At 41.5% G+C, this 26,390-nt stretch overlaps 1 protein-coding gene across 1 annotated transcript in view; it reads left to right on the forward strand.

Moving 5' to 3' along the window:
* CHSY1 (chondroitin sulfate synthase 1) overlaps positions 1–20,631 on the forward strand; it is a 95,569-nt gene extending 74,938 nt beyond the window's left edge. The window contains exon 3 of the mRNA XM_044981069.1: positions 17,307–20,631. Coding sequence (XP_044837004.1) covers positions 17,307–18,899 — 1,593 coding nt within the window. The 3' untranslated portion in view covers positions 18,900–20,631. The remainder of the gene's footprint in view (positions 1–17,306) is intronic.
* The last annotated feature ends 5,759 nt before the right edge of the window (positions 20,632–26,390 follow it).

Consider the following 26,390-nt stretch of genomic DNA (forward strand, 5'->3'; position numbering starts at 1 on the left):
GTGGATACAAATTACATCAGCATAAAGCTGCCGCAGTTAGTATATTGCTTGTATGCATGCATGCTTGGCTCCTTGCATAGGTGCTTTGTGTACTCACCAGGAATGCTTGTCGGTGCACCATAGGTGGGTATCCCAGTGTGCTCCTCTCTCCATCTTCTGGTGTGCTATCTTTTGGGAAATTTTGGCAATGAGTGGTGGGGCATAAATGACTTGCAAAGAAGTGATTAGCTGCAAGGGGCCAAGTTCCCAGCATTCAGCTTTCTCCATCCCATAATGCCATCTATAACCCATAACTTTTCATGCCTTTTTTGAAAATCCCACAAAACCACATGGCACTTCTTGCTGCCCACCATCTCTAATGGAAGCATGGAACCCAAACAACTCTGCACTATTGTCTTGATCATTGCAAACACAGGATGAAGAGTCCTCCCGTATTTGCAAAACTGCAGGAACAACCAGAACAACAGGGCACATGACGATTTCATGGAGAACAGATTGCTGTGGGATGTAGCAGAAACCAATTAGAGGTGGTTGGTGGCATTCATGGAGCTCTTGCATCCCCCACGCAATCTGCTTGTATACGTCCGCATTTATACAGGTGCTCCAGAAGCTGGGCTTGCACGGCCTATTCTCCCCACAGACCCATATGATCCATTTACCTCCTGTCTACTCCAGGCAGGAGAGTGTCTGTAGCATGTAGCCAGCATGGTACGTTGGGCAGTTGCCTACAACAAGGGATTGCTGCTATGTGTGCTCACCAGGCTGGGCAATCCGGAAATGGCATTTCAAAAATACGTGGAGTTTTTAAAGAGTGTGTTGGCTTCTGGTGTCCATGACCCTTGGGCAGTGCAGTTCACAATTGTGACCAGAGTGGTCAGCGTGGGACATAGTGGGAGGCTGCTGGAGGAAAGTTAGAATCAACGTAGGTTGCATGGTGTCGACACTCACAGTGCATCAACCATAGTAGGCTGACTATGGCTCAGTGCCATTCGGGGAGGTGGTATTACAGCGTTGCCGTGACAGGGAACTTGCATCAGCGTGAGGCAGACTTGTAGACACAAGCACAGCTAGGTCCAAGCAAGGTGGTTTATATCAACCTAACTTTGTAGTGTAAATCAGGCCTAAGCTAATTGCTTTTGTTTTGGTATTAGAATATCTTCTATCATTAGACTCTTTGCCAAGTAAAAGGTGGCACTCTGGATGGATTGCTGTGTGGAATTGGGATGACTGTGCACTATGATGCTAAAGAATATTTATTACAAAGTGCATGGGAAGGGGAAGTCTTTGTTCCGTAAATCAAAAGAGAGGTATTCAGAGAGGCACAGTAATTTATTCACCCTCATGGATCAAAACACTTCTGGGGAATGCACAGATTTGTCTTCCCAAAACAAACATCCCTTGGATACGTTGTTTTCTAAAGGCAATGGCAAATTCCTCTGGCCTTTAGCAAAACACCAGACTGCAGAGGTCATCTGAAGAGACTGGTTCCTAGCATGTGTTTTGGGTGGCTGCTGGATTTTATTTTATTTTGTTCCAGTTTACAAGGACTTGAAGCAAATTTGCTGCCGCTATTTCCAACCAAGCTCAACAAGACCCAGGTTATGACGAGAAGGGCAGTATAAAACTTATGAAAATGTGGTCCTAGATGCTTTTGTGTATGCTTTAAAAGAGTTAATTGACCAAAATAATGGTGTAATGAGAGGACTGAATATTTCAGTAAACGGACAGCAGAGGATTTGGCATTCCAAGTTAGGTGGTTCCTGACACTGCATTATCACCAGTTTTTTCCCATCCAGAGCTGCTTAATTGCTGAATAAAGGCCTCCAAAGAACAGTAAGGAAGAGGTAGGAAAAAAGTAGCTATACTCCACTTGCTCCACTGAAACCCATGTCTAAAGCCCTCCCAAGCAACAGGTCAAACACTAAACATTCATAGATGACTCACCGGAAAGCAAGGCATTGCAGTCATGTATGTGACACTCTTAACCCCATTCCATATCCTGATCCTTCTTCTGATCAAACTGGCCACAATCCCTCCACCCTAAAGGCCAAGACTTTAATAGGGTTCAAAAAAAAGAACTAGTAAGTTCATGGAGGATAGGTCCATCAATGGCTATTAGCCAGGATGGGCAGGGATGGTGTCCCTAGCCTCTGTTTGCCAGAAGCTGGGACTGGGCAACAGGGGATGAATCACTTGATGATTCCGTGTTCTGTTAGTTCCCTCTGGGGCACCAGGCACTGGCCTCTGTTGGAAGACTGGATACTGGGCTAGATGGACCTTTGGTCTGACCCAGTAGGGCCGTTTTTATGTAAAACACTCACACTGACCTGAACCTGCCTCTTTGTTGACAAGAGCCTCATCCCACCTTCCAGTTGCTGACCCCTCCCCTCTTCTTCCTTCCTCCCTTGAACTCAGCAACAGCCCCCCTAAAGTGTTGTGACTCATGCTGAGCTGCCAGACCTATGTGTGATGCACAAGAAGTAACTTGTCTTGCCCTCCACCTCCCAAACTGGTAGAAAAGGGAGCCGGGAAAGCCAGGGTTTTTCACATTTCTCTTTCTACAGTTCTAGAGAGGCTTTACCCCTACAAAAGCAGGGAAGAGCACTGTATTGGATGTACATTCAGAGCCCCAGTATAAAGGCTGTATGTGCTTCAGAATCTGCTTTTGGATACTGTAGCTACAAATGAATGCATTAAAAGCAGCCGATGTAACAGCAACAGGCAGTTGAAATGGTGGCTGAGTTCTGAAGTCCCATCAGCAGAAGTGGGTGGCAAGAACCTGAACTATCTCCAGTATAGAAGCGGAGTGAGAAAGAAACCATGGGGAGAAATCAGAAAGCTATTCACATGCAAGCAGCAGAAACATTCAAGAGAATTAAATCCATGCCTTGCTTGATTGACAAATTTTGTGAAGGATTTGATTGCCAAAGTTGAGGCAGTGTGTTCCACTCTTTTTAAATAGTGGCTAATGAGTTTTCATTCAGTGTAATGGAAGCTGTTGGTAACTACATTTCCTGCTTTTGCTTAAAGCATTATAAAGTTTTAAAAGCAGCACTGAAAATTTTAGTGCCAAAGCTGAATTATAGGCGGCGTACATCTGCATAGCTAAAAACACAAACGTCGAGGTGAGCCCCCCCCACTCTGACACACTGCATGTATTGCAACATACTCTCAATTACGTAGTGCCGCAGACTCATGCTATTTGTTACTTCTCCAGACTATGCCAGAGAGCAAACCTCCACAAAAACCTCAGACCATATACAGTTAGTCAGCAACTCCATGTGAAATCTCTAACCATATTTGAACTAATGGGCTAACTTGGATACTGCAGGGAGAGGGTGGGAATGGCATTCTGTCTGACAGTTTATTTCAGTAATTAGAAAGTTGTTCCACCAATGGGATGACAATAAAAATCACTGGCTCTCTTAAAGCTGTAAACATATGCAAAATTTGGGAAGAATGGCGTGGGTTCTGACTTGTGTTTTCTCTGGGTGTACATATGTACACACAAACATACACAGCTTCTCAATTTCTCATTTGGCTGGTGCGTACCTCCTGGATTTGTAACTCCTGTAAATCTATTAAAATGAGTCTCTTTATTTTGCTTAGTAATCTACATGCATTTCTACCTCTCCTAAAAAGTGACCTAAATATACCATCTTAAAATTATTTTTTACACTTCAGAGACACCATTTACAAATATAGGTAAATTTTATAGCTAGAGCTCTTTATACTAGTCTTATGTAGCCTTTTTATAATAAATGTCAAGAAAATCAACTTACTTAGAATGATGACCCTACTAAATAGGCAGCATTCCTCTACTGATCTCATTGACAAAGTATCCATATCCTTTTGTGACTTACCTACTATGTGCATTGTCTGTGAGAGTCCAAGTTCTTTGGGGCACAGGCTGTGCCATCTTAGGGTTTTGTACAGCCACATATAACTTTGACACTATATAAATTTAATCCATATGTTTCCCAATGATAAGAGAAAGGGTAGTTTATTGCATTCAGATTCAGCTACTATTGGTCAGTCTTAAGGTATAGTAGAGGTTATTGGACAATGGAGAATCTGTCCTCCCTTCAGTCCTGTGTAGTAATGACGTGATTGCAAAAAAAAAAAAGCTTTCACAATCATAGCATCTAACTGTGGAAATTTATATCTGCAGTAACTGCATACCACGCAGTGCTCCTTACCATATAGGCTTTCACAACTGTAGTGTGCCAGAGCCAATGCTATCCAGTAAGATTCTAATGGAGTAAGTAAGCATGTGGTTTCTCTACATAGCACAAGAATTTGTGGCTTCTTTTTTGCTATTCTGAGCAATTATAAAACAGTGCTTCTGGCCAGAATCACACGTACCTTTGAAACACACATTTTGAAACGATGCTGTGCTGCTTCAGTAACTACAGAAGGCTGTCATCTCCCACTGTTCTCCTTGTGAAATTAGTTAGGGGATTTTAGTTCATTTCCTAGTGGACACATCACACAAGCCAGTGCCAGAATAGGCTTTATCACCATTCTTAGCAATACCCAGTAAAAAACAAGATTGACTAGGCAGGGAGGACTAATTTATGGTCATAGGCTGCTAAAGAAATATGTGACGGAGAAAAATTACCCTTGTGTTCCATAAATGCTAAATTTAATGTTGGACAATGGTACTGCAGCATATCACAGGGATCTGGCTAATATGTCTTTCTTTATTTCACAGAGACATCTGATGTTCCTCTTTATTATTTGTTTTGTACCCAGAATGTTGCTGTACTTGATACATTACAAATAACCTAGTGGGAAATATTGTGTATCACATTAAGCAGATTTGCTGCTATAGTGTGATCTCTTTAAATGATGCTTTATCTTACCCCAGTTGCTATGCTGTGGTAAAAAGTAACAAGAGCATGTGAACAGAGGGTTTTTTTTTTCTTTGAGTATTATGGGGAGATACAGTAACTTGTAAATTGGCCTTTATGCACCATTAGGTGTCATTCAGTTGCTTTATTGCTAGGTGTGCATTACAAAGTTTGTCACTTCTTAGTAAACTAATAACAATCTTCCTATCCTGTACCTGAGCATAAGTATTTCTAGTGGTCATTTTCCAGAGCTAAGAACACTTCTGTCCTGAATGGCTAAGGAAATCAGCCTGACACAGGAAGGCAGTAGGCAAAACTAGGCCATTATTTTAATGGCCCAGGCTAATGTAGATTATAAACTTTACTTGACAAAATGTCGCTAGCAGATTAGATTATGTACAGTGCAATTAAATGGGGTTTACAACAAAACTGTAAAGGTTCATTGTGAGTGGCAAGCAAAATGAAGTGTGACACTTTGAACTTATACTTTATAGAATGTACTAGCATTTCAGTATGTGCTTGGTACTTTCAAATTTATGACGGCATAGTCTTCAATCCCAAGAGTTTACCATTTTAGGAAGGAAAGCAACACATGGGTGAATAGAATGGAAAATATGCTGTCAAAATACATATTATTTTAAAATTTGTCCTTGTACTATGCCTTTTTATTAGCTGGCTTATTTCTTATAGGCCCTGCAACAGAAGTGGATCTTGAGAAGGGCTTTGGAGGAGAGGGTAATGGCCATACACATCATCCTGTGCAGGATGGCATGAAAGAGGAGCACAGCTGGCTGTGGGAGAAGTAGACAGTCATGTGTGAAGTTCCCAGGCCACCTGTCAAAAGTGTAAATGGCCAGCCCTCTGTAACCAGAGCCTTGGCTGGTCAGAGAGCAGGCAGGAAATCCTATCCCTGCTGCCAGTTCTCCTCCCTTTGAAGGATGGGGATGCCATTCAAGAAGGGACTGGGTGAACTGCAGGACTGGCTAGGTGCTGCTGCTGCAGGACAGCAAGCTGAGAATATGAGATTAGAGGTTGGGGGACAGGTTCAGGGAGCAGCCTTTCTGCTTTGCATGCAAGAATCAACCAGAAGCCACTGGGAAGAAGGTGCCTTGCTCAGTGTCTAAGGAGCTGATGTTATGGGGGCACTTGAATTGTATGCTTCTTGATTTCTGGGTGAATTCCTGCATCCCAAAAGGCTGTAGGAGGGTTCTCAGTCCAAAAGCAATGGATGGGAGTCTGGAACTAACTACCAGTAGGGTTGCCAACCCTGACTGAAGTCATTCCGAGAGATTTTCTTTTCCAACATGACATAATGACATTTTCTTAAAATATCCTAATAAAATCTCCCGGATTGCTTTCAATAGTCACCTGGGGATTGATGCCGATTCCAGGAGACTCCAGGCCAATCCTGGAGGATTGGCAACCCTACTACCAGCTCGGGGAGCAACCACCATACAAGACTAGTATCACTGGCATAGTAGACAGTGTGAAAGAAGCACCTCTGGTTAAAGACAGGAGAGGGGCAGAGTTGTGAAGGGCTTTGACGTTGAGGACAGAAAGTTTGAACTTGATGAAGTGAAAGTGTCAGCCAGCAGAGGGAATCCAAGGGTGGGTGATGTGGCCAGCAAGGAATATTGTTTTAGCAGTTGTCTTGGGCTGGCGTAACGGATCTATTTCAGGGCTGATATGTAATGATGGAGCCGGGAAATGCAGTCACACCAGGAATGGAAAACAACAACTTTTAATCAGTGCCCAGAATTGCTAAATAGTCCAGGACTGAAAGCGAAGAAGAATAATGCACTAACCATTTGAGCCTATAAGGAGAAATTGGGTAGGTCAGCAGACTGTAACTACCCAGAGGGAAAGTTCAGTCGCACACTAAAGTCAACACATGTGCTCTGGTAAAAAATGCTACAAGTATTGGATTGCTTTAACTGGTGAGGAGTTTTTAGTATTAGTCAAAAAATGGCATCTCCCAGAGTGCATAAGCACTGTGTTGGTGCTACTCTCTGAACGATGTCACAGAGTGTGATGCTGATGAGATTCCATAGGCAAATGTCTCATTTTTATTGGCTAGCCTTCACATTTCACCAGTGTTAAACTAGTTTACAATGGAAGACTCTAGCAGGCCATAGATACTGTGTCCCAGTCACCCCTTGTATCATTTCAGATGATGAAGTTGATAGAACAAGCCCATTTTTGAAGTTACAAAAATTGATTCAGTAAACTGTCATGCCAGGACACAATGTGTAGCTGCCTTAGCATCAGAGCTCAGGCGGGGATTTAACGGGCCCAGTGCTCCCAGCAGCGTCCGGAGCCCCAGGGCCTTTAAATCTGGAAAGGCCACGCCTCTTCCGGTTGAGGCCACGCCCCCACTCAGGACTCTGACGTACCGGTATGTCCTTTAAGTTCCTTTTACCCCTGGCTGCACCCCTTAAGATGTCTTCAGCTTATGGCTGCCTGCTATAATACAATGTGTAGAGCTTTCTTTGTTTCCAAGAACTGCCCTACACTGGATCTGTGACCTAAAACAATGGATAACTCCTCTCTGGATTGCTTATCTGAAGCTTCTTCTGCAAAATCTTGGGGCTTTCTATGAAATAGAATAGATACAAACTTCCAGGCTGTTTGTGGCTGTTCTTTTCATGGGGCTGCTGTCAGTGATAACAAAATCCAGGTTGTTTACATCTCAGCACCGTGGAAGCTAAAGGTATGTCTAAACTAGAAAGGTAAGTTGACCTATATTAGGTTGACTTACAGCCACCACAGTAATTACTACCCATCCACACTACCCATCTTGAGTCACTGGGGCACACACATACTCATCAGGGGAGCTTCCACTGAATCCTCACCAGGAGCACTTCCACCAACCTAAGAGGGGAAATATGGGGAGCTGAGAGCCCAGGCTCCCTGTGGGCTGTACCCTCATCCCCGTTCTCTGCCGGGAGTGGGAGGAAGCCACACGGGGCTTCTCCCCCCCCCGAGCCCGCCCAATCCTGCTGGGAGCCTGTCAGCCTTGTCAGTTCACAGCTCCTGCCATGAAATTGACAAGACAGCCATGTAAGGAATGCAGTGTCTACACAGATACTGTGTAGTAGGGCACTTACATCAGCAAGAGGAAGGCTGTAGTGTAGACACTGACATAATTAGTTGATGTAAATTGCCTTACATCAACCTGACTGCGTACTGTAGACCAGCCCTAAGAGGAACAATAAAATCCGACTCACAAAATATTTGGTACGAAAGTAATTTGGTACAGTCCCGGCGTCTGGCCTTAAATGAACAAATCAGAAGTGAGTTACTACTATGTCATTCCTATTTTGTCTGGATCAGTGAAGGCAGCCACTCCTCGATTTGTGAAGGAAAGCTGAATCACTTTTCCCACAGGTCAATGTCTGAGCTTGAGCAAGACAGACCCACATACAAAACAGTGCATTTCCACTGGACTCCTAATCGGGAAATGCTCAAAATGAATTTTGAACACACTTTCTCAAGTGAATGTGATATAAATTAGTCATCGACACCTATGATGCTGCACTTCTTTAGTAGCTGTAGGGTAGAACATTTCATAGCATTTATTGGCACACTCTTTGCTTTTGTTCCTATTAAGAAGCAGAATCCTAAATTACAGCCAAACCTTGTGAGGTTTGCATAACCAAATCTAATCTCTTCAAAAAGCCAGTTTTCAGGGTGTGTTTTTTTTAATTTAGTTTCTCTTTTATGATACAAAATACTTGCAGAGTAGGGTTCTGCTTTTTGCTTTAAAAAATAAAATAACTGCAAAAAAGCAGCCCTCAGGCTTTATAGAACTGGAGTGATGGCAGCTGTGTGGCTAATATGTTATATGTTCCAAATGGGAAGACATTATTTAAACAAACCAAGCAATAATCTCCTCCTGAGAGATGCTTGTGAAGGCTCTTGTCTCATCTCTCTTTATTTTTAACCACTAAGGGTCCCAGTCTGTTTCCCATTACTGAATTTGGGGGCAGGGGTGAGAGGACCCTTCACTTTCCAACTGCAGCAAACTGACTAGTTCCCTTGTCTAGATCACAGGAAAAGATCATTGCAAAACAAAACAAAACGGTTTATTTTCTATCTCTTTCCTCCACTTCATAACCAGGAGATCTTAAATTATTATATTCTTTCTTTAAACTCCTTTGTACTGTGGTCTGTTCGTAGTGCTAATTCCATGATACTAGAGCGACCATTGGCAGACATATCACTCTAATATTGGAGGCAGGAGGAAAAACTGCTGTTTGGACAAGTGACTATGTTGGGTGGTAGAAAGGAGAAGAGATGCAAATTTGGAGAGTATGATCCATTAGAAATTAATTGGTTTGGAGAAACTGGAAATGGGCAAATTGAGGGCAGATTTTTAAGCTTCTGTGCTTATTGAGATGAAGCAAAATGCTTAATGAAGTAGTTGCATTGTAAACTATTGTAAACTAAAGATTAAACTGAAACGCAGTCGCTGTTGTAATTTACAGCTGGACTAGATATTCCTTGGGAATTCAGTGACCTCGGATTTGCTGTACGTTAAAGTTGTCCAAGATGTTTGGCTTCCCTTTTAAAATACACTGGAGAGGGGGGGAGCAGTAGCTTCATAGAGGTCAGCAATACACACGGCACTGTTGGAATGAAGATCCTGAGAGAGCCTTAGCAGACTCTAGACGCTTAAATTAAACCACCCGCACTGTTTTTTGTAATAGCATAAAAAGAAGTTTATTTTGCCAGGCACAGCTCGCTCTTTCTGAAGAACAGGCTTAGAATTATTTAATACATAGGTTCTGAGCCTGAAATGATTTTGTAGCACCTTTAACGTTCCTTTCCAAAACTGCATTAGATAATCATGTTTGAAATTTGTCCAACAATATTTTTCCCTTTTTATTTAAAACAAATCTCATTAGAGTCAATGATAATTAAACATGTGCTTAAGTTAAAAAGGATGGGCTGAGCACATGCTTAATTGTTTTGCTGAATTGGGGCCTGAATGTTGTATTGGTCAGTTCAGAAGTTTAATATTAACATCTAGCGCTGTATATGACTCTTGCTGTACCTCTTCTTGTTGTGGCAAACTGAGAGGTTGTGTTTAAAGGGTGAGAGTGACGTGCATAGGAAATCGCGGTTCATCCTTTTCCCCTAAACACAGTAACGTCCATTGTACGGCATATTTTTGAGCACCCCAGCAATAGCTGTGGGGGCTGCATGTGACACAGTCAAATTTAAAATGCAAAAACCTGTATGAAGAGTCATTACGAAGAATCCTCAATGTCCCTTCGTGCTCAAAGATCTGTTACTTGAATTTCCTGCAAATCCCCCCTACCACCACCCCCAAAAATGCACAAACCACAATGATAAAGAAAAGACTTTTATCCTGTGGCCTGGTCTAAGTGTTGAACATTTTACCAGCAGAACTGCACAAAGGGTTTTTTTACTGACCTAGTTAAGGTGGCAAGACCATTAATGTAGATGCTATTGTACTGGCATAAGGTGGTTTATATTAGGAAAGCTTATTTCACGTCGCTGAACTGAAATAACCTATCCTAATAGAAGCACTTTTATATCCAAAAAAGACTGCGCCTACACTATGCAGGGAGGAGGCTGCTGCTTTAGGCTGGCGTAGTTAAAGCAATAAAACTGTAGACAAGGCCTCTGTGTGGTTGTCTTAAGCATGTTCTTTCCTCTTGTGGAAGAGTGCCCCTCACCTGCTGCTGAGGTCAGATGCTCACCTGCTGTCGAACAAAGTTCTCCCCAGCCATGCAACGTTAGCTATTATCCTAGGTTTTAATTAGGTAGGTTTTTGTATTTCAGGTGCATCTCAGGTATTCATAAATGTGCCATACAACATGAGTTGTCCAGAGCTGCTTTTCATGACATTTGTGGAGCTGTATTTTCTGGGCTGTGGCAGTACAATCTGGAGCTGTGAGAGCATGTCCTGTGGGGCTGTTCTGTGGCTGCAGGCCAGTTTCTGTATATATTGGCCTTATTTTTTAAGACCATTTTCTCCAATACACTTTTTTTTTTTGCCTGCAAAAGACTTCTTCATTTAAAATGATCAACATAACACCCTTTCAGTTAGTCTTTTGGCTCCAAGCCCATAGTGCCCACAACAGCTGTACCACAGTTTAAACATTCAGTCTCTAACATATTGGGGAACATTAGGGTGTTTTAAGGCTTCAACAGGTCTAGAGTAAATACTGGTTAATAAAGAGTAGCACCTCTTTGTATCCCTGTATTTCCTGTGGTCTACATTAGAATAATGCATGCTTAGAATATAATCACCAAAATTAATAACTATGAAAGGTTTTTTAAAAAAAAAATACGTAGAGAAGTGTGTTCCAAATGAGGAGTATGTTTTACTAGCAAGGCTCTGATAACCAATTTGTCACGCAAAAGCTTGCACGTCCTGTAGAGAACTGTACGTTCCACAGATTGACCACTTTGCTATCATTTGATTTTTTTTCTTCTGGATTTCTGTCTACACATTTTGATGGTCATTAGGTTAAAAACCAAAAAAGTCATAATTGTTTAGTGTTCCCAAATCCTCAAACAATGAAATGTGCAAATAGCAAACATGGCTGCAATCCTTTTGGTGGCATGATCAAATGCTTTCAGATCAGGGCCCTTGCATATGCTAACCTTTAAACAAATATATAACTAGCTGGCATGGCATAATTAGTTCGAAGGATGGATTGTGTCCCCCAACATAGAATCATACGGTTGGAAGGGACTGCATCTAGTCCAACCCCCTGCCAAGATGCAGGATTTGTTGTGTCTAAATTATCCAAGACAGATGGCTATCCAGCCTCCGTTTGAAAACCTCCAGTGAAGAACCTTCCGTGACCTTCCCAAGCAAGTCTGTTCCATTGTTCCACTGTTCTTATAGTTAGGAAATTTTTATCGTGACATTTAATCTAAATCTGTTATGCTGTAGATTGAACTCATTGCCTCTTGTCCTGCCCTTTGTGGCAAAAGAGAACAACTTTCCTCCATCTTTTTATGGCAGCCTTTCAAGTATTTGAAGGTAACTCCCATATCTCCTCTCTTCCAAACTAAACCTACTCAGTTCCTTCAGCTTGCATTCCATTCCGTCGATCATCTTCGTCACTCATCTCTACATCCTTTCTATACGTTGACATCCAAACTTGGACACCGTAATCCAGCTGAGGCATAACCAGAATTGGGAAGAGTGGTACTAAAACCTCCAGGACTTGCATGCTATGCCTCTGTTAGTGCAACTAAAATAGCATTTGCTGCTATTATGTTGAGACTGTGATCCACTACAACTCCTAGATCCTTCTCAGCAGTGCTGCTGCTAAGTCAGTTTCCCCCTATTCTGCATGGATATGGCAGCTACTCTGGTAGTAGCTGTGATTGCTAACCACGGGTTGCCCTTGTTAGTGATGTAGGCTGAAACATGGTGACATTTTTTTAATCGAGTCATCCCAAAGGTGAAGATAGGAGGGCCCCTAGCTATATCACTGATTCAGGTAGTCCTTTTCTTTCTAGCTGTGTATATGACATCCCGGAGTATGCTGCATTATATGGTGCTTGTGCCCTTCTGTATGCTTGTCTCTGGAGCACTGTCCTTTGTGGAGACACTGTAGGTTAACTGCTCAGTTTTTCCCAGAATGCACTGGCAGCATGGCAAGTGTGGATGCACAAAGACAATGTGGTTGAGTTCTGACAAAATGAGTTGCTGATTAGATGGTTTTTCTCTCTCTCTCAGGGTTAATGAGTTGTTTTAATAAATGGGTAATTGATTGTTAGTTCAGCTGGTCAATAAACTGCATATAGCCATCTATGACACCTTCTATTGGTGCATAACCACCTATAACAAACTACTAAGTCTATAATATGCTTATAACATCTATTAATGATTTTTTAGCCCTTTATAAAGCATTTTTAAATGGGATCTTAGGGCTTGTCTACACTACAGTGCTGCAGCAGCTTTTAAGCACCACTGTAGCAATGATTGAAGACACTACCTATGCCAACCAGAGAGCTTCTCCCATCGGCATAGGTACTTCACCTCCCCAAGAGCAGGTAGCTGTGTCAGTGGCAGAAGCCCTCTTAGCCAACATTGTGCTGTCTACACCAGCGGTTAGGTTGGGATAATAGTGTCACTCAGGGGGTGTGGATTTTCCACACCCTGAGCAATGCAGTTTTACCAACATGCATTGGTAATGTAGACCAAGCCTATATATCAAGAGTGACTCAATATTATTTTTAAACATTGAAGTCAATGGTACCTTTGCCGTCAACTTCAATGAGTAGCGAATCAGGCCCACAGTGTACAAAAAGCTATAAGGGTATACTTTTGCTTATGAGGTACATGGGGAGTGGCTTGTCTGGGAGGGAGGAGACGTGAAGTTTTATAGGAAAAGCAGTTAAAATATCCTTGCAAGCTATTCTTCTGAAAAACATGTTTATATACAAACTTTCTGGAAGCCTTGATGCCTTCTAATTAGTTGTGTATCTGCATTCTAGCACTGCCTGGTAGTTCAACTGCAGTGAGTGGTTTGTTAGAATTTCCACTTTGGGAAGGCTGGGTGGGAATTTAACACTTTCTGTTTAAATTGCATTGAGTTGAAACTTGAAACACCAGTCAAGTCTACTTTTTTCTTTTCAAATCAGCTCTGCTAGAGGAGAGAGGGGGAAAAAATTATCTGGGCTTTAACTTGCACTGCTAACATTTTATTTATACTTAGCAAGCACCTATTGTAGTCCTTAAAATATACCAATTACTTTTGTTTCAGAAAGTTAGTTAATGGCCGATGTCTTAATTTGCATTCAGATGTTTCATATCATTTTTCCTACCCATCAGTGTTCTATTCAAACTTTGTTGAGTAAAGTAACCTAAAAGTGCTTCTGCTTTTGATTGTTTCCTATTGTGGGTGTTTGAGTGCCCTGGTTTGGTATCTTAAAATAAATGCTCTCAGGTTGTATGGTCTTGATTTATTTGTTTTTCTTTTTAAATCCAAAACAGAATTTGAAAATAAATGCGATTATCAGTGCTGTTTAAAAAACAAAACAAGAACCTATTGAAACAATATAAAATATATATATATCTTGCTTTCCACAGTCCTATGGAAATCGGTGCCTTCACTTGTATTCATACAGTTGAAATACTGTTGAAATCCACAGATAGATACTACATGTGGTATTACATCTAGTGCTATATATATAAAAGACATGCCTGGTGGAGACAGCTTAGAATTAAAGTACATGCTCTAGGTCTGTGCTCTTGCAATGTTTTTGTTCATGCTATATAAATTCTCCATTGTAATAAACAGTGTGCTTACAAGATTGATTCTAACTGGGTGTGACATGGGGTCACGGGGATCCCAGAAATCTTAACAGAAACTACAAGACTCAAAATATACTACAGTAACCCGTTATTAGTAACAGAAACAGCATACACATAATTAAAAAGGGAGGGAGGGCAGGATGGGAACCATGCTTCAGAGCTGGTTTCTTGAAGAAGGCCTAAGGGCTTGGCTACACTTACAGTTTGCAGCGCTGGTAGTTTGCAGCGCTGGTCATCCAGCTGTGTAGGAGCAGCGCTGGTGTGTGGCCACACTCACAGCTACCAGCGCTGGTGTGTGGCCACATTTGCAGCATTTCCAGTGCTGTTGGGAGTGATGCATTATGGGCAGCTATCCCAGCATTCAAGTGGCCGCAACGTGCTTTTCAAAAGAGGGGGGTGGAGTGGGGTCTAGTGTGACAGGGAGCGGGGGGAAAGAGAGAGTGGATTTTTGGAGCCAACACTGTGTGTTTAGCTTCCTGACTTGAAAAATCAGAACATTTTTCCGACCCCTTAGTCTTAACTCTTAATTGCAAACAGCCTGCAGGCAACACGACTCCCTGCTGTTTCCCTGCCTGCCTCTCATTTGATTGTTTACAGCCAGGTACAGATGATCACAGCAAACAGGAGCTGTGTTTGTTTTTTAGATAGCAGCAGCAACGGAGGAGCTCCACAGAGCTCATTCACAACAGGGAGGAGGATCTCATTTGATTGTTCACAGATTGATCACAGCAAACAGGAGCTGATAAGCAGCTCCGGAGCTCCGGAGGTTCACAACAAAACAAAGAGAGGCTGCATAACAAAACAAAGGGAGTAATTTAGTTTAAAGCATTCTGGGATATCTCCTTATTCCCTGGAGGCCAATAAAAGCGCTGGTGTGTGTCCACACTTGATGAGCAGCGCTGGATCACCAGCGCTGCAATCGCTACACCCCAACCTGGCCAGGTGTACAGCCAGCGCTGCAGCCAGGGAGTTGCAGCGCTGGATGTGCCTTGCAGGTGTGGACAGTTACTAATTGCAGCGCTGGAAAGCCTCTACCAGCGCTGCAACTTGCAAGTGTAGCCAAGCCCTAAGTCTGTTTAACTCTTACCGCTCCCACTCTGAGTTTCAATTGGATTAAGTTCCACCCCAGTAACACTCTACTTCTATATCTGGGAGAGTTTCTATCATGCACTACTCCAAAAGGGTATGTATTCCTCGTCAGCTGACCTGTTTTTATAGCCTAGAGACCCTAACCAAGTTCAGGTTCCCTTTGTGCTGGGCAATATACATACGCCTTGTAAAAGACCGATTCTGTTCCAAAGGGCTTACAGTTTACATTGACAAGATGGAAGAATGACTTAACATGGGGAAGATAGAATAGGAAAGGACAGATGTTTTGAAGGAGAAAGAAATGGGAAGGAGAGGGAAAGGAATGGTGATTACTGCAATGTGGTCAGGGGAAAAACGATATGGAGTAGTAATGCAAGTAACGTACCCACTGCAAGTAATATGCAGCTATAGTTAATATAACATTGTTCTTAAACGGTGGGTCAGACCAAGCAAATTAGGTAGCAATTAGAGACCCATGCAATGGGACTTGTAGCTGCTGTACATCGACACAACAGGATCACACAAGGATGGTGGCCGCTTTAACTGCCTTTCTTCTAGCATCTTTAAGAAGATGGAGACTTCATTTCATTATTTCTTTTTCTTACTTTATAATTTGCATTTAGCACACTGCTTGAATGGGCTTGCATTCTTAGATTTGACATTTAGACCCATTCTGACTTAAAATATCTCAGACTATGTGTACGGTTGAACTGCTACAGCTGCACAGCTGTGGTGCTTCAGTGTAAACACTACAGTGGCAGGAGGGTTTCTTCCCTCAACTAGCACTCTCTCCACTGGGGGTTAGGTTGGCTTGACTGTGTCTCCCAGGAGTGTGGATTTTTCACTCCGCAGAGAGACATAGCTATGCAGATATAACTTCTCAGTGTAGACCAGTCTCAGCCTGCCACCTCATTATTTTGAAATAGAGCAGTTCCCATTTTAAGAATGCTTATGTTCTACTGCAGTGTTTCTCAAACTTGGGACGCCGCTTGTGTAGGGAAAGCCCCAGGCGGTTGGGCCTGTTTTGTTTACCTGCCGTGTCTGCAGGTTCGGCTGATCGCGGCTCCCACTGGCCGCAGTTCGCTGCTCCAGGCCAATGGGGGCCGCTGGAAGCAACGGCCAGTACGTCCCTCGGCCCGCGCTGCTTCCAGCAGCTCCCATTGGCCTGGAGCAGTGAACCAAAGCCAGTGGGAGCCGTGATCAGCCGGACCTGTGGACGGCGGCAGGTAAACAAACTGTCCTGGCCCACCAGGGGCTTTTCCCTACACAAGCGGCATCCCACGTTTGGGAAACACTTTTCTACTGTATATGTACCTTATGTTTTACTTACTTTATGAAACTGCTGTTGGTACTTTTTGAAGGGACCTGTTATCATTTAAACTCTGTATCTTATTTGAGATACTTAAATTTAAAAAAAAATGTGGACCTCATCACCCCCTACCACAGAGACTGAATCCTGATATGTATAATGTGGTGTCCTCATGTTTACGAATGCAGAAATTAAACACGGTACTTAGCATCTTTGGTAAAAATGTTTAGTTAAACTAGTATTCTACAAGTTTAACTCTATTATTATTTTTCTTTAGAAGAGTTTGTCCGTAAAGGAAAAGTTTAAAAGGACATGATAATGAAAACCTACTTATTCTGAATACAATGTCTTGCCTTGCCTTATGCCATTTTAAAAAAAACAACAGAAAAATGCTATTCATTTTATAATGTAGAGAATAAAAACACACATCTGATGTTGATGTCTTGGAATAAAAATGAGTTGTTCAGATAATGATATTTCTAGAGTAGGACATCATAATCCCAGTCCTTGGTAGATGTTTCTTTCACCAGTTTACAATGAATAACCCTCTGAATTCCTTTGAGTAGCAGCTGGTATCCCTACAACCTGTGCCTCAAATGGAGAACAGCTTATTCAGAAAGACTTCTGGTCATGTAAGCAAGGAGGCATTTTCATACAGTAGGGCTGTGAGGGGTAACTGTCACAAATACACTACTGCTAAAATCTTAATGTTGCAAAAATAGTAACTTAATATTTCTCTTTTTAGATGCAGCAGCTGTTTTATGAAAATTATGAGCAGAACAAAAAAGGCTACATCAAAGACCTTAGAAATAGCAAGATACACCGAGCTATAACACTGCATCCCAACAAGAACCCACCGTACCAGTATAGACTTCATAGTTACATGCTGAGTCGCAAAATCGCAGAACTGCGTTACCGGACTATACAGCTGCACAGAGAAATAGTCCTGATGAGCAAATACAGCAATGCAGAAATACACAAAGATGACCTTCAGCTGGGCATACCACCTTCTTTTATGAGGTTCCAGCCACACCAGCGTGAGGAGGTCTTGGAATGGGAGTTCCTTACGGGAAAGTATCTCTATTCTGCAGCTGATGGACAGCCCCCTCGGAGAGGGATGGATTCATCTCAGCGTGAAGCATTGGATGACATTGTTATGCAGGTCATGGAAATGATCAATGCAAATGCTAAGACCAGAGGGCGGATCATTGATTTCAAGGAGATACAATATGGCTATCGCAGAGTTAATCCTATGTATGGAGCAGAGTATGTTCTTGACTTATTGCTTCTATACAAAAAACACAAGGGAAAGAAGATGACCGTGCCTGTCAGAAGGCATGCCTACCTACAGCAGACATTCAGCAAGATCCAGTTTATGGAGCATGAAGAGATAGATGCCAAAGAGCTGGCCAGCAAAATTAACCAAGATTCTGGATCCTTGTCTTTTCTGTCCAATTCACTGAAGATGTTTGTTCCATTCCAGCTCACTGGATCAAAAGCAGAGCGGAAGGAGCCCAAAGACCAGAAGATCAACATCTTGATTCCTCTGTCTGGACGCTTTGATATGTTTGCTAGGTTCATGGGGAATTTTGAGAAAACTTGCCTCATTCCCAGTCAGAACGTCAAGCTGGTCGTCCTGCTCTTCAATTCTGACTCAAACCCCGATAAGGCGAAGCAAGTTGAATTGATGAGAGATTACCGTATTAAGTACCCCAAGGCTGATATGCAGATCTTGCCAGTGTCTGGGGAATTCTCAAGAGCTCTGGCTCTTGAAGTTGGATCTTCTCAGTTTAAAAATGAGTCTTTGCTCTTCTTCTGTGACGTTGACCTAGTGTTTACCACAGAGTTTCTCCAGCGATGTAGAGCCAATACAGTTTTGGGCCAACAAATATACTTTCCAGTCATCTTTAGTCAATATGATCCAAAGATAGTTTATAGTGGAAAAGTTCCCAGTGACAATCATTTTGCCTTCACCCAGAAAACAGGTTTCTGGAGGAACTATGGCTTTGGCATTACTTGTATTTACAAAGGTGATCTCCTTAGAGCAGGTGGCTTTGATGTCTCTATCCAAGGTTGGGGCCTTGAGGATGTGGACCTATTTAACAAAGTCATTCAAGCTGGCTTAAAGACTTTCCGAAGCCAAGAAATCGGAGTTGTTCATGTACATCATCCAGTCTTTTGTGACCCCAATCTTGATCCGAAACAATATAAAATGTGCTTGGGGTCCAAAGCTTCAACGTATGGGTCCACACAACAGTTGGCTGAACTATGGCTTGAAAAAAATGACCCCAGCTTTGGGAAAAGCAGCAATACTAATGGCTCAGTGAGGACAGCCTAATGTCCAGCTATGCTGGAGAAGACTTTTTTTTAATTATCTAATTTATTTTTGGAAAATGTTTTGATAGTTCATTTTTAAAGACCACACAAGGATATATTTTAGAAATCATGTTTTCTTACCAAGAACTCTTTTGAGAATGAGCTTTTTTGAACAAAACTGTGATTGATATTTGCCTTTGAACAAAAATTTTGGCTGAGTATTATCTGGCAGATCTGCATAATTCTGATGACTTGAAATAAGATTTCCATATGAACAAAGGAACTATTTTTTTTCTTTTTTTTTAACCTTTTTCCTTTGCTAGGATTCTATAAATTGGTACCTGAACATTGAAGCAAAATGGCAAAATACTGTACCTAACTGTTGTGTTGTGGCTGTTACATTACACAGATTCTACTCTTTTAAAATAGCCATAATGTTCAAATTGTGTTAGAACAATGCAAAACAGTGTGGCAATAGTTGGGTTATTATTTCAGGAGTATTTCAATTGGTTGAATTACTTCAACCAAAAATGTACTTTTGCTTATTGTGGCCGAGCAACTTCTTGAAGGGGTGTGTGGAAAAGAAGCACAACCTTGTATCAGTTTAGTCCATATGTAAGTTTTTTGTCTGACATTTGGTCCATATGTGGATCTAACATTAAAAATTCCATGGTGGATTCTGTGTATTCTAAAGTGTTCTCCAGTCTAGAACAGAGACTGAATGATGGTGAAATGCAAAATTGTAATGAGTGTGGGAGAGAGAAATGAGAATTTCTCACTGCAAAACAAGGTACACAACTAAAAATTTGAAATCTCTAATGAGAACATTGAAAACTTGCATCTGATTGCATTCATTTTGTACAGTCAGTTACAAGATGGTGGGAACAATTGTTACGTTCTTTGATTACTAGTTTCTTTTGTTTTCTGTATCTGATAGACCTTTAATTTATTTAATATCTGTTGTTTTAGGTTCTTGCCCTTTTCTTGAATATCTGTTAGTCATTTATTTATATATCTATTAGGAATGTATTGCTTTTTCTCACTCTTAAGGTAGTGTACATCTTACTTACAGTAAACTGTGATCTCCAAAGATTTCTCTTGAAAGTATTTTTTATTCCAAATTCCTTTTAAAATTTTACTGAGTGACTTAAATAACCTTGGGAATTGTTTTGATGCTCTAAGATAAACCGGGGAGAGAAAATGTTGAGTAGAAACAATATGGCCCCTCCAAGTTATCACCTAGTAAAGGTTAAATAAACATACAAATAAAGTGCCTTAAAGTGAACAAAAGGAGGGGGAACTCTTTTGCATTGAGACTTAGAGCACTGATGGAAATTGCTGTTGAAGCAGATCATGTATTGGGCTCAGAAGTTAAAGATAAAGCCAGTGAAAAATATATTTTTCTATTATACTCGTCAACACCGCTTTGCCCTAGTTCCATTTCAGTAATATAAAGACCTACTTTTTGGGAGGTGAAGGATAGTAAAAGAGAATGAAAATCAGTACTTAGATTTGATTTACCAAGTTTTAAGGGGTCTTTATGGAGTAACTGCTTGAATATTTCAATAGAAAAATAATCAGTGGTTACACATTTATGGAATATGAATTGCATTTGCAACTAGTCTAGATTCAGTGTCATACAACTGTCGTTGTTTTGGTGACAGCCCCAAGGATGTAGATACTTATAATGGATTCAATGCATGGAAAGTGTTGAAAGACTTGGTCCTAAGATGCAATAAAGATTTTTATTTGCAATCCTATCTCATCATGTTGTCTGCCTCAGTCCTCACCTTACGTAGCAGGCACAATTTAGGGTAAGTATTATAGCAAAGATTTGGGAGTGAAATGAGCCGAACAATAAAGTACCATATATACACAAGCTCTTGCCATCTGTGCCAAATTTCAGATGCAATAGTCCTTGAAAAGAGATGTTTCACCCTCTGCTCCTACTGTTTACTGTTGAGATTTTTTAATGGAGATCTTTGAAGTCTGCCTTGTGAGGAGAGGATTTATACTGCTTCAGCTGCTAATCAAGATGTCTGAAGCTACCCATAATGGTAAAACGAATGCACACAATTACCAGGTTGAATAACTCTGTAATATTTTATATATTCTATGCATGATAAAAATTAAGACCCACTTCTCAGATATGCTAAGCCACCGGTTCACTGCTGCCTCTTCCATTTTTATCAGAACTCTCTCTATAGTTGGTGTTTTTCTTAAACCCTCAACTCCTGGAGTCATGGGAGTTATGTAAAGTGGCTACTGATCTTTAGAAGTACTGAGAACCCACTGTTTCTGTTAGTTTCAATAGGAGCTGTGGGTCTTGCACACTTCTGGAAATTAGGTCTGAAGTTTCTCGGGGTGAGCAAATTAAATCGGTGACTGCTTCTGAAAATGTTGGTCTTGGTGTCTGGGATAAGAGGCACTGTTTTGTATTTTATAAATACAAGGTACCAAGGCCAATGTTTCCAGGAGTGACTAGTGACTTAGGGTGGTGGGGGATGGGGTGCAGGGTGGTCCAACTAGAGACACCTCAGGGTATGTCTACAATTGCAGCTGGAAGAGAGCCTCCCAGCCTGGGTAGACAAGCAGTAGATATGATATTTTGATTTTTAGTACGGCTTTTGACATGGTCCCACTGACATTCTCATAAGCATACTAGGGAAATGTGGTCTAGATGAAATTACTATAAGGTGGGTGCACAACTGGTTGAAAGAATGTACTTAAAGAGTAGTTATCAATGTCAGACTGGAAGGATGTGTCTATTGGGGTCCTGCGGGATGGGTCTTGGGTCCATTACTATTCAATATTTTCATTCATGACTTAGATAATGGTATGTAGAGTATCCCTATAAAATTTGTGGATAACCCCAAGCTGGGACGGGGACTTTGGAAGAAAGGATTAGGGTTCAAAACCATCTTGACAAATTGCAGAATTGGTCTGAAAGCAACAACATGAAATTCAATAAAGACAAGTGCAAAGTACTGCACTTAGGAAGACAAAATCAGATGCCCCACAAAATGAGGAATAATTGGCTAGGTGGTAGTACTGCTGAAAAGGATCTGGGGGTGATAGTAGATCAGAAATGGAGTATAATAATAGAAAACTCAATAATATAATAATAATAATTTTTATTCTTATTATGAGATGGGGATTTCAACTATCCCCCAACTGACTGGGTATGAGTCACCCCAGGACGGAATGCAGAGAAAGTTTCTACACTCTATTAATGACTGCTTCATGGAGCAGCTAGTCCTGGAAGCCACAAGGGGAGAGGCAATTCTTGATTTAGTCCTAAATTGAACACAGGATCTAGTCCAAGAAGTGAATATAGCTGAGCTGCTCGGTAATAGCAACCATAATATAATTAAATTTAACATCCTGGGGGTGGGGGGGAGGGGCATTAAAATATTAAAGAAGCCCACCACGGTAGCATTTAACTTCAGAAAGGGGATCTACACAAAAATGAGGAAGCTAGTTAAACCAAAATTAAAACAAACAGTCACAAGAAATGCCTACAAGCTGCATGAGAACTTAAAAAAAACCAACAAAAAAACCCCATAATAGAGGCTCAAATTAAATGAATATCCCAAATTTTAAAAAGGGGGGACCAAAAAAATGCCATTGTTGCTAAACACAGTAAAAGAGGCAAAAAGGTTTCCTTTAAAACTTGGAAGTCAAATCCTACAGAGGAAAATACAAGAGAGTATAAACTCTGGTAAGCCAAGTGTCAAAGTATAATTAGGCAGGCCAAAAAAGAATTTGAAGAGCAAAAGACGAACTAGCAGCAAAAAAAATGAAGTACATCAGAAGCAGCGAGCTTGCCAAACAATCAGTGGGGCCACTGGAAGATGGAGTGCTAAAGGAGCACTCAAGGAATACAAGGCCGTTGCGGAGAAGCTAAATGAATAATTTCCCTCAGCCATCACTGCAGAGGATGTGAGGGAGATTCCCACACCTGAGCCACTCTTTTTAGGTGACAAACCTGAAGAACTATCCCAGATTGAGGTGGTGTCGATAGAGGTGGTTTTGGAACAAATTGATAAACAGTAATAAGTCACTAGGACCAGATGGGATTCACCCGAGTTCTGAAAACTCAAATATGAAATTGCAGATTTAATTGGTATGTAACCTATTGCTTAAATCAGCCTCCAGGTGACTGGAGGATAGCAAATGTAACACTTTTTATTAAAAAAAAACAAATAAAAGGCTCCAGAGTCGATCCCAGCAATTACAGGCCGGTAAGCCCAACTTCAATACCAGGCAAATTGGTTGAAACTATAGTAAAGTACAGCGTTATCGATTTGTTGGGGAAAAGTCAATTTCCCTTTTTTGTAAAGGGAAATCATGCCTCACCAGTCTATTAGAATTCTTTGTGGAGGTCAACAAATGTGGACAAGAGTTCTCCAGTGTACTTGGACTTTCAGAAAGCTTTGAAAAGGTCCCTCACCAAAGGCTCTTAAGCAAACTTAAGCAGTCCTGGGATAAAAGGGAAAGTCCTCTCGTGGTTCGTAACGGGTTAAAAGACAGAAAACAAAGGGTAGAATAAATGGTCAGTTTTCAGAATGGAGAGAGGTAAATAGCAGGGTCCCCTAGAGATCTATACAGGGACGAGTGCTGATCAACATATTCATAAATGAACTGGAAAAACAGGTAGTAAAATGGCAAAAATTGTAGATGATACAAAACTACTCAATATAGTTAAGTCCAAAGCAGACTGATAAAAGTTACAAAGGGATCTCACAAAATTCGGTGACCGGCCAACAAAATGGCAGATGAAATTCAATGTTGATAAATGCAAAGTAATGCACATTAGAAAACATAATCCCCATTATACGTACAAAATGATGGGGGTCTAAATTAGCTGTTACCACTCAAGAAAGATCTTGGAGTCATTGTGGGTAGTTCTCCGAAAACATCCTCTCAATGTACAGCGGCGGTCAAAAAAGCTAACGTTAGGAACCATTAAGAAAGCGATAGATAAGACAGATTAGATCATAATGCCATTATATAAATCCATGGTGTGCCCACACTTTGAATACTGTGTGCAGTTCTGGTCAGTGCATTTCAAAAAGAGAGACATTAGAAATGGAAAAGGTATAGAGAAGGCCAACAAAAATGATTAATGGTATGGAACAGCTTCCATCTGAGGAGAGATTAAATAGACTGGGACTGTTCAGCTTGGAAAAGAGACGACTAAGGGGATATGACAGAGGTCTATGAAATCACGGTGTGGAGAAAGTAAATAAGGAAGTGCTATTTTACCCCTTCACATAACATAAGAACCAGGGGTCACATAATAAAATCAATGGGCAGTAGGTTTAAAACAAACAAAAGGACGTACTTCTTTGCACAACGCACAGTCAACGTGAGGAACTCTTTGCCAGGGGGTGTGGGGAAGGTAAAAACTATAACGGGATTTAAAAAAGAATTAGAAAATTCCACGGAGGATAGGTCCATCAATGGCTATTAGCCAAGATGGTCAGGGATGTGTCTCAACCTCTGACTGCCAGATTCTGGGAGTGGACAACAAAGGATGATCACCTGATAATTGCCCTGTTCTCTTCATTCCCTCTAAAGCATCTGGCATTGGCCACTGTCAGAGGATACTGGGCTAGATGGATCATTTGAGCTGACCCAATATGAACATTCTTATGAGTCCTGACAGTGGACCTGGTGCTATAGGCCTCTGATGTGATTTCCCCACAACAATCTCTGATCTAAATGCACGTAAGTACAGAGGATGGGCATGGTGCAATATGCCAAAGTCATGCTGTAGAAGGTATGGAAGAGACCTTTGCAATAAACAAACGCTGATTTTTCCCCCCCTCCTGGCTCTAAACCACTGCTCTAAACATTGTGCGAGACTGAAGCTGTTGCTTATCATATGAGGGGTATCTCATGAGGCAAAAAGTATACTTGCTATCAAACCCGGATTTAAGGGCAGGTGACCACCTGGGGTGTCGGGCTTGGGGTGTGCCAGGCTCAAGGTGCTGGTTTTGTTGTTAGCAACAAGAGGGAAAATTGAATGTTTGAGATAAAATGTTTCAGGTATTCCATATGTGGATTCATTTTGCAGTAGCCCTCCTAGAATGTTCTGGACCTTTGTAGAATCTCGTGGAACCTTCCAGACTTTCTGAGAACTACCTTTTCCTTGAACCTTCTAGAATGTTGTCAGCCAGTCCGTGAGATACAAGAACAACGTGAAATGAAGCGAGAGCTATTGTGAACCTTGTTTTATTGTGTAATTGTGAAAGTGTACTTGCGTTTTAAGACTTGAGTGTAAGTAGTGACTAATAAAGGACATATTTAATGAGATGCCAGAGATACCTATCGAACCCCTATCTATGCAACAGTATAAAAGAAATACTGTTACTTCTTTTGCCGTGCTTAACACACAATGTTTGATAACTTTCTAAGACTGCGGAACATAGGCTTTTGCTCTCCCTAGTGCTGTCTGTTTTCCTCCATAGAAAATAAAAGATGCCCCCAAAGAAGCCTTCAGGAGCTCAGGATAGGAAGCGCCTATTACTCCCCACCCCGTCACGATTTTTCACACTTGCTATCTGGTTACCCTACTATGCAAGCATGTCCAGAATTTTGTCTGAAGCATCTCCTGAAAACACATGGGCTTGTTAATTTTAAGCATGTGAGCGGTCCATTGAACTCACTGTGACTATCTGCATGCTTAAAGTTAAGGGTGTGCATAAGCCTTTGCAGGATCAAGGCCCAAGTCATGAGTCTGGCATTTGTATGCACAAGGGGTTTTTATTGACTTGGAAATGTTAACCTGCTGTGTTCACTAACTATGCCTTCTGGATCTGGATAGGGTCCTTTCAGCAAGAAGAGCAAGAAAATGCTGCTAAAACCACATCTGCTTAGTGTGAAGTTTTTGTTAAAGGTCTAAGTCAGTTTTTTTGCATGAGTACTTGCTAAAAATATTCCACTTGCACAGCCAACCTCTCCAGAGCTGTTTGGAAAAAAATCTTTCCCAGATATTAAAAATTGACGACCTCATTTCAGGACCAGATTAGCAATTTTGCTCATGGCAATTGCAGCAAGCTAGTGTTCTTACTGGTGCTCTCTTTTTACAGGAGCGGTAATTGTGCCTTGTGGTTATTGTTTATGGTATTTTCTCCATCGGGTTTGTTTTAAACAAACATCTTTATATCAGCCTCTGGATTTCAGCAGTGCCACATGGGGGAGCAAGGGTGGCAGAATCTGGCCCTGGGATTTTTCTAAAAAGGACCCTGTGGGTTCTGTCTCCAGGTCTGCCACTGATCTTGGGCAAGTCACCCCCATGCCTCAGTTTCTCTTCCCCTCCCTTTATCTACACAGAGCTCTTTGTGGCAGAGACTGTCTCACCAGTTGTCTGTGAGGCCCCTGTTAAATGGGATCTTTTAAGTTGAGGCTTCTGAGTAATACAAAAAATAACTATCCCTAGCTGTGGGTGAGCCCCTGGGGGAGTGGTGTGTGGTCAAGAAGGGATGGGGGCCCAGTCTTTATGGGA

The sequence above is a fragment of the Mauremys mutica genome, chromosome 11 (assembly GCF_020497125.1).
Source record: "Mauremys mutica isolate MM-2020 ecotype Southern chromosome 11, ASM2049712v1, whole genome shotgun sequence".
NCBI lineage: Eukaryota > Metazoa > Chordata > Testudines > Geoemydidae > Mauremys > Mauremys mutica.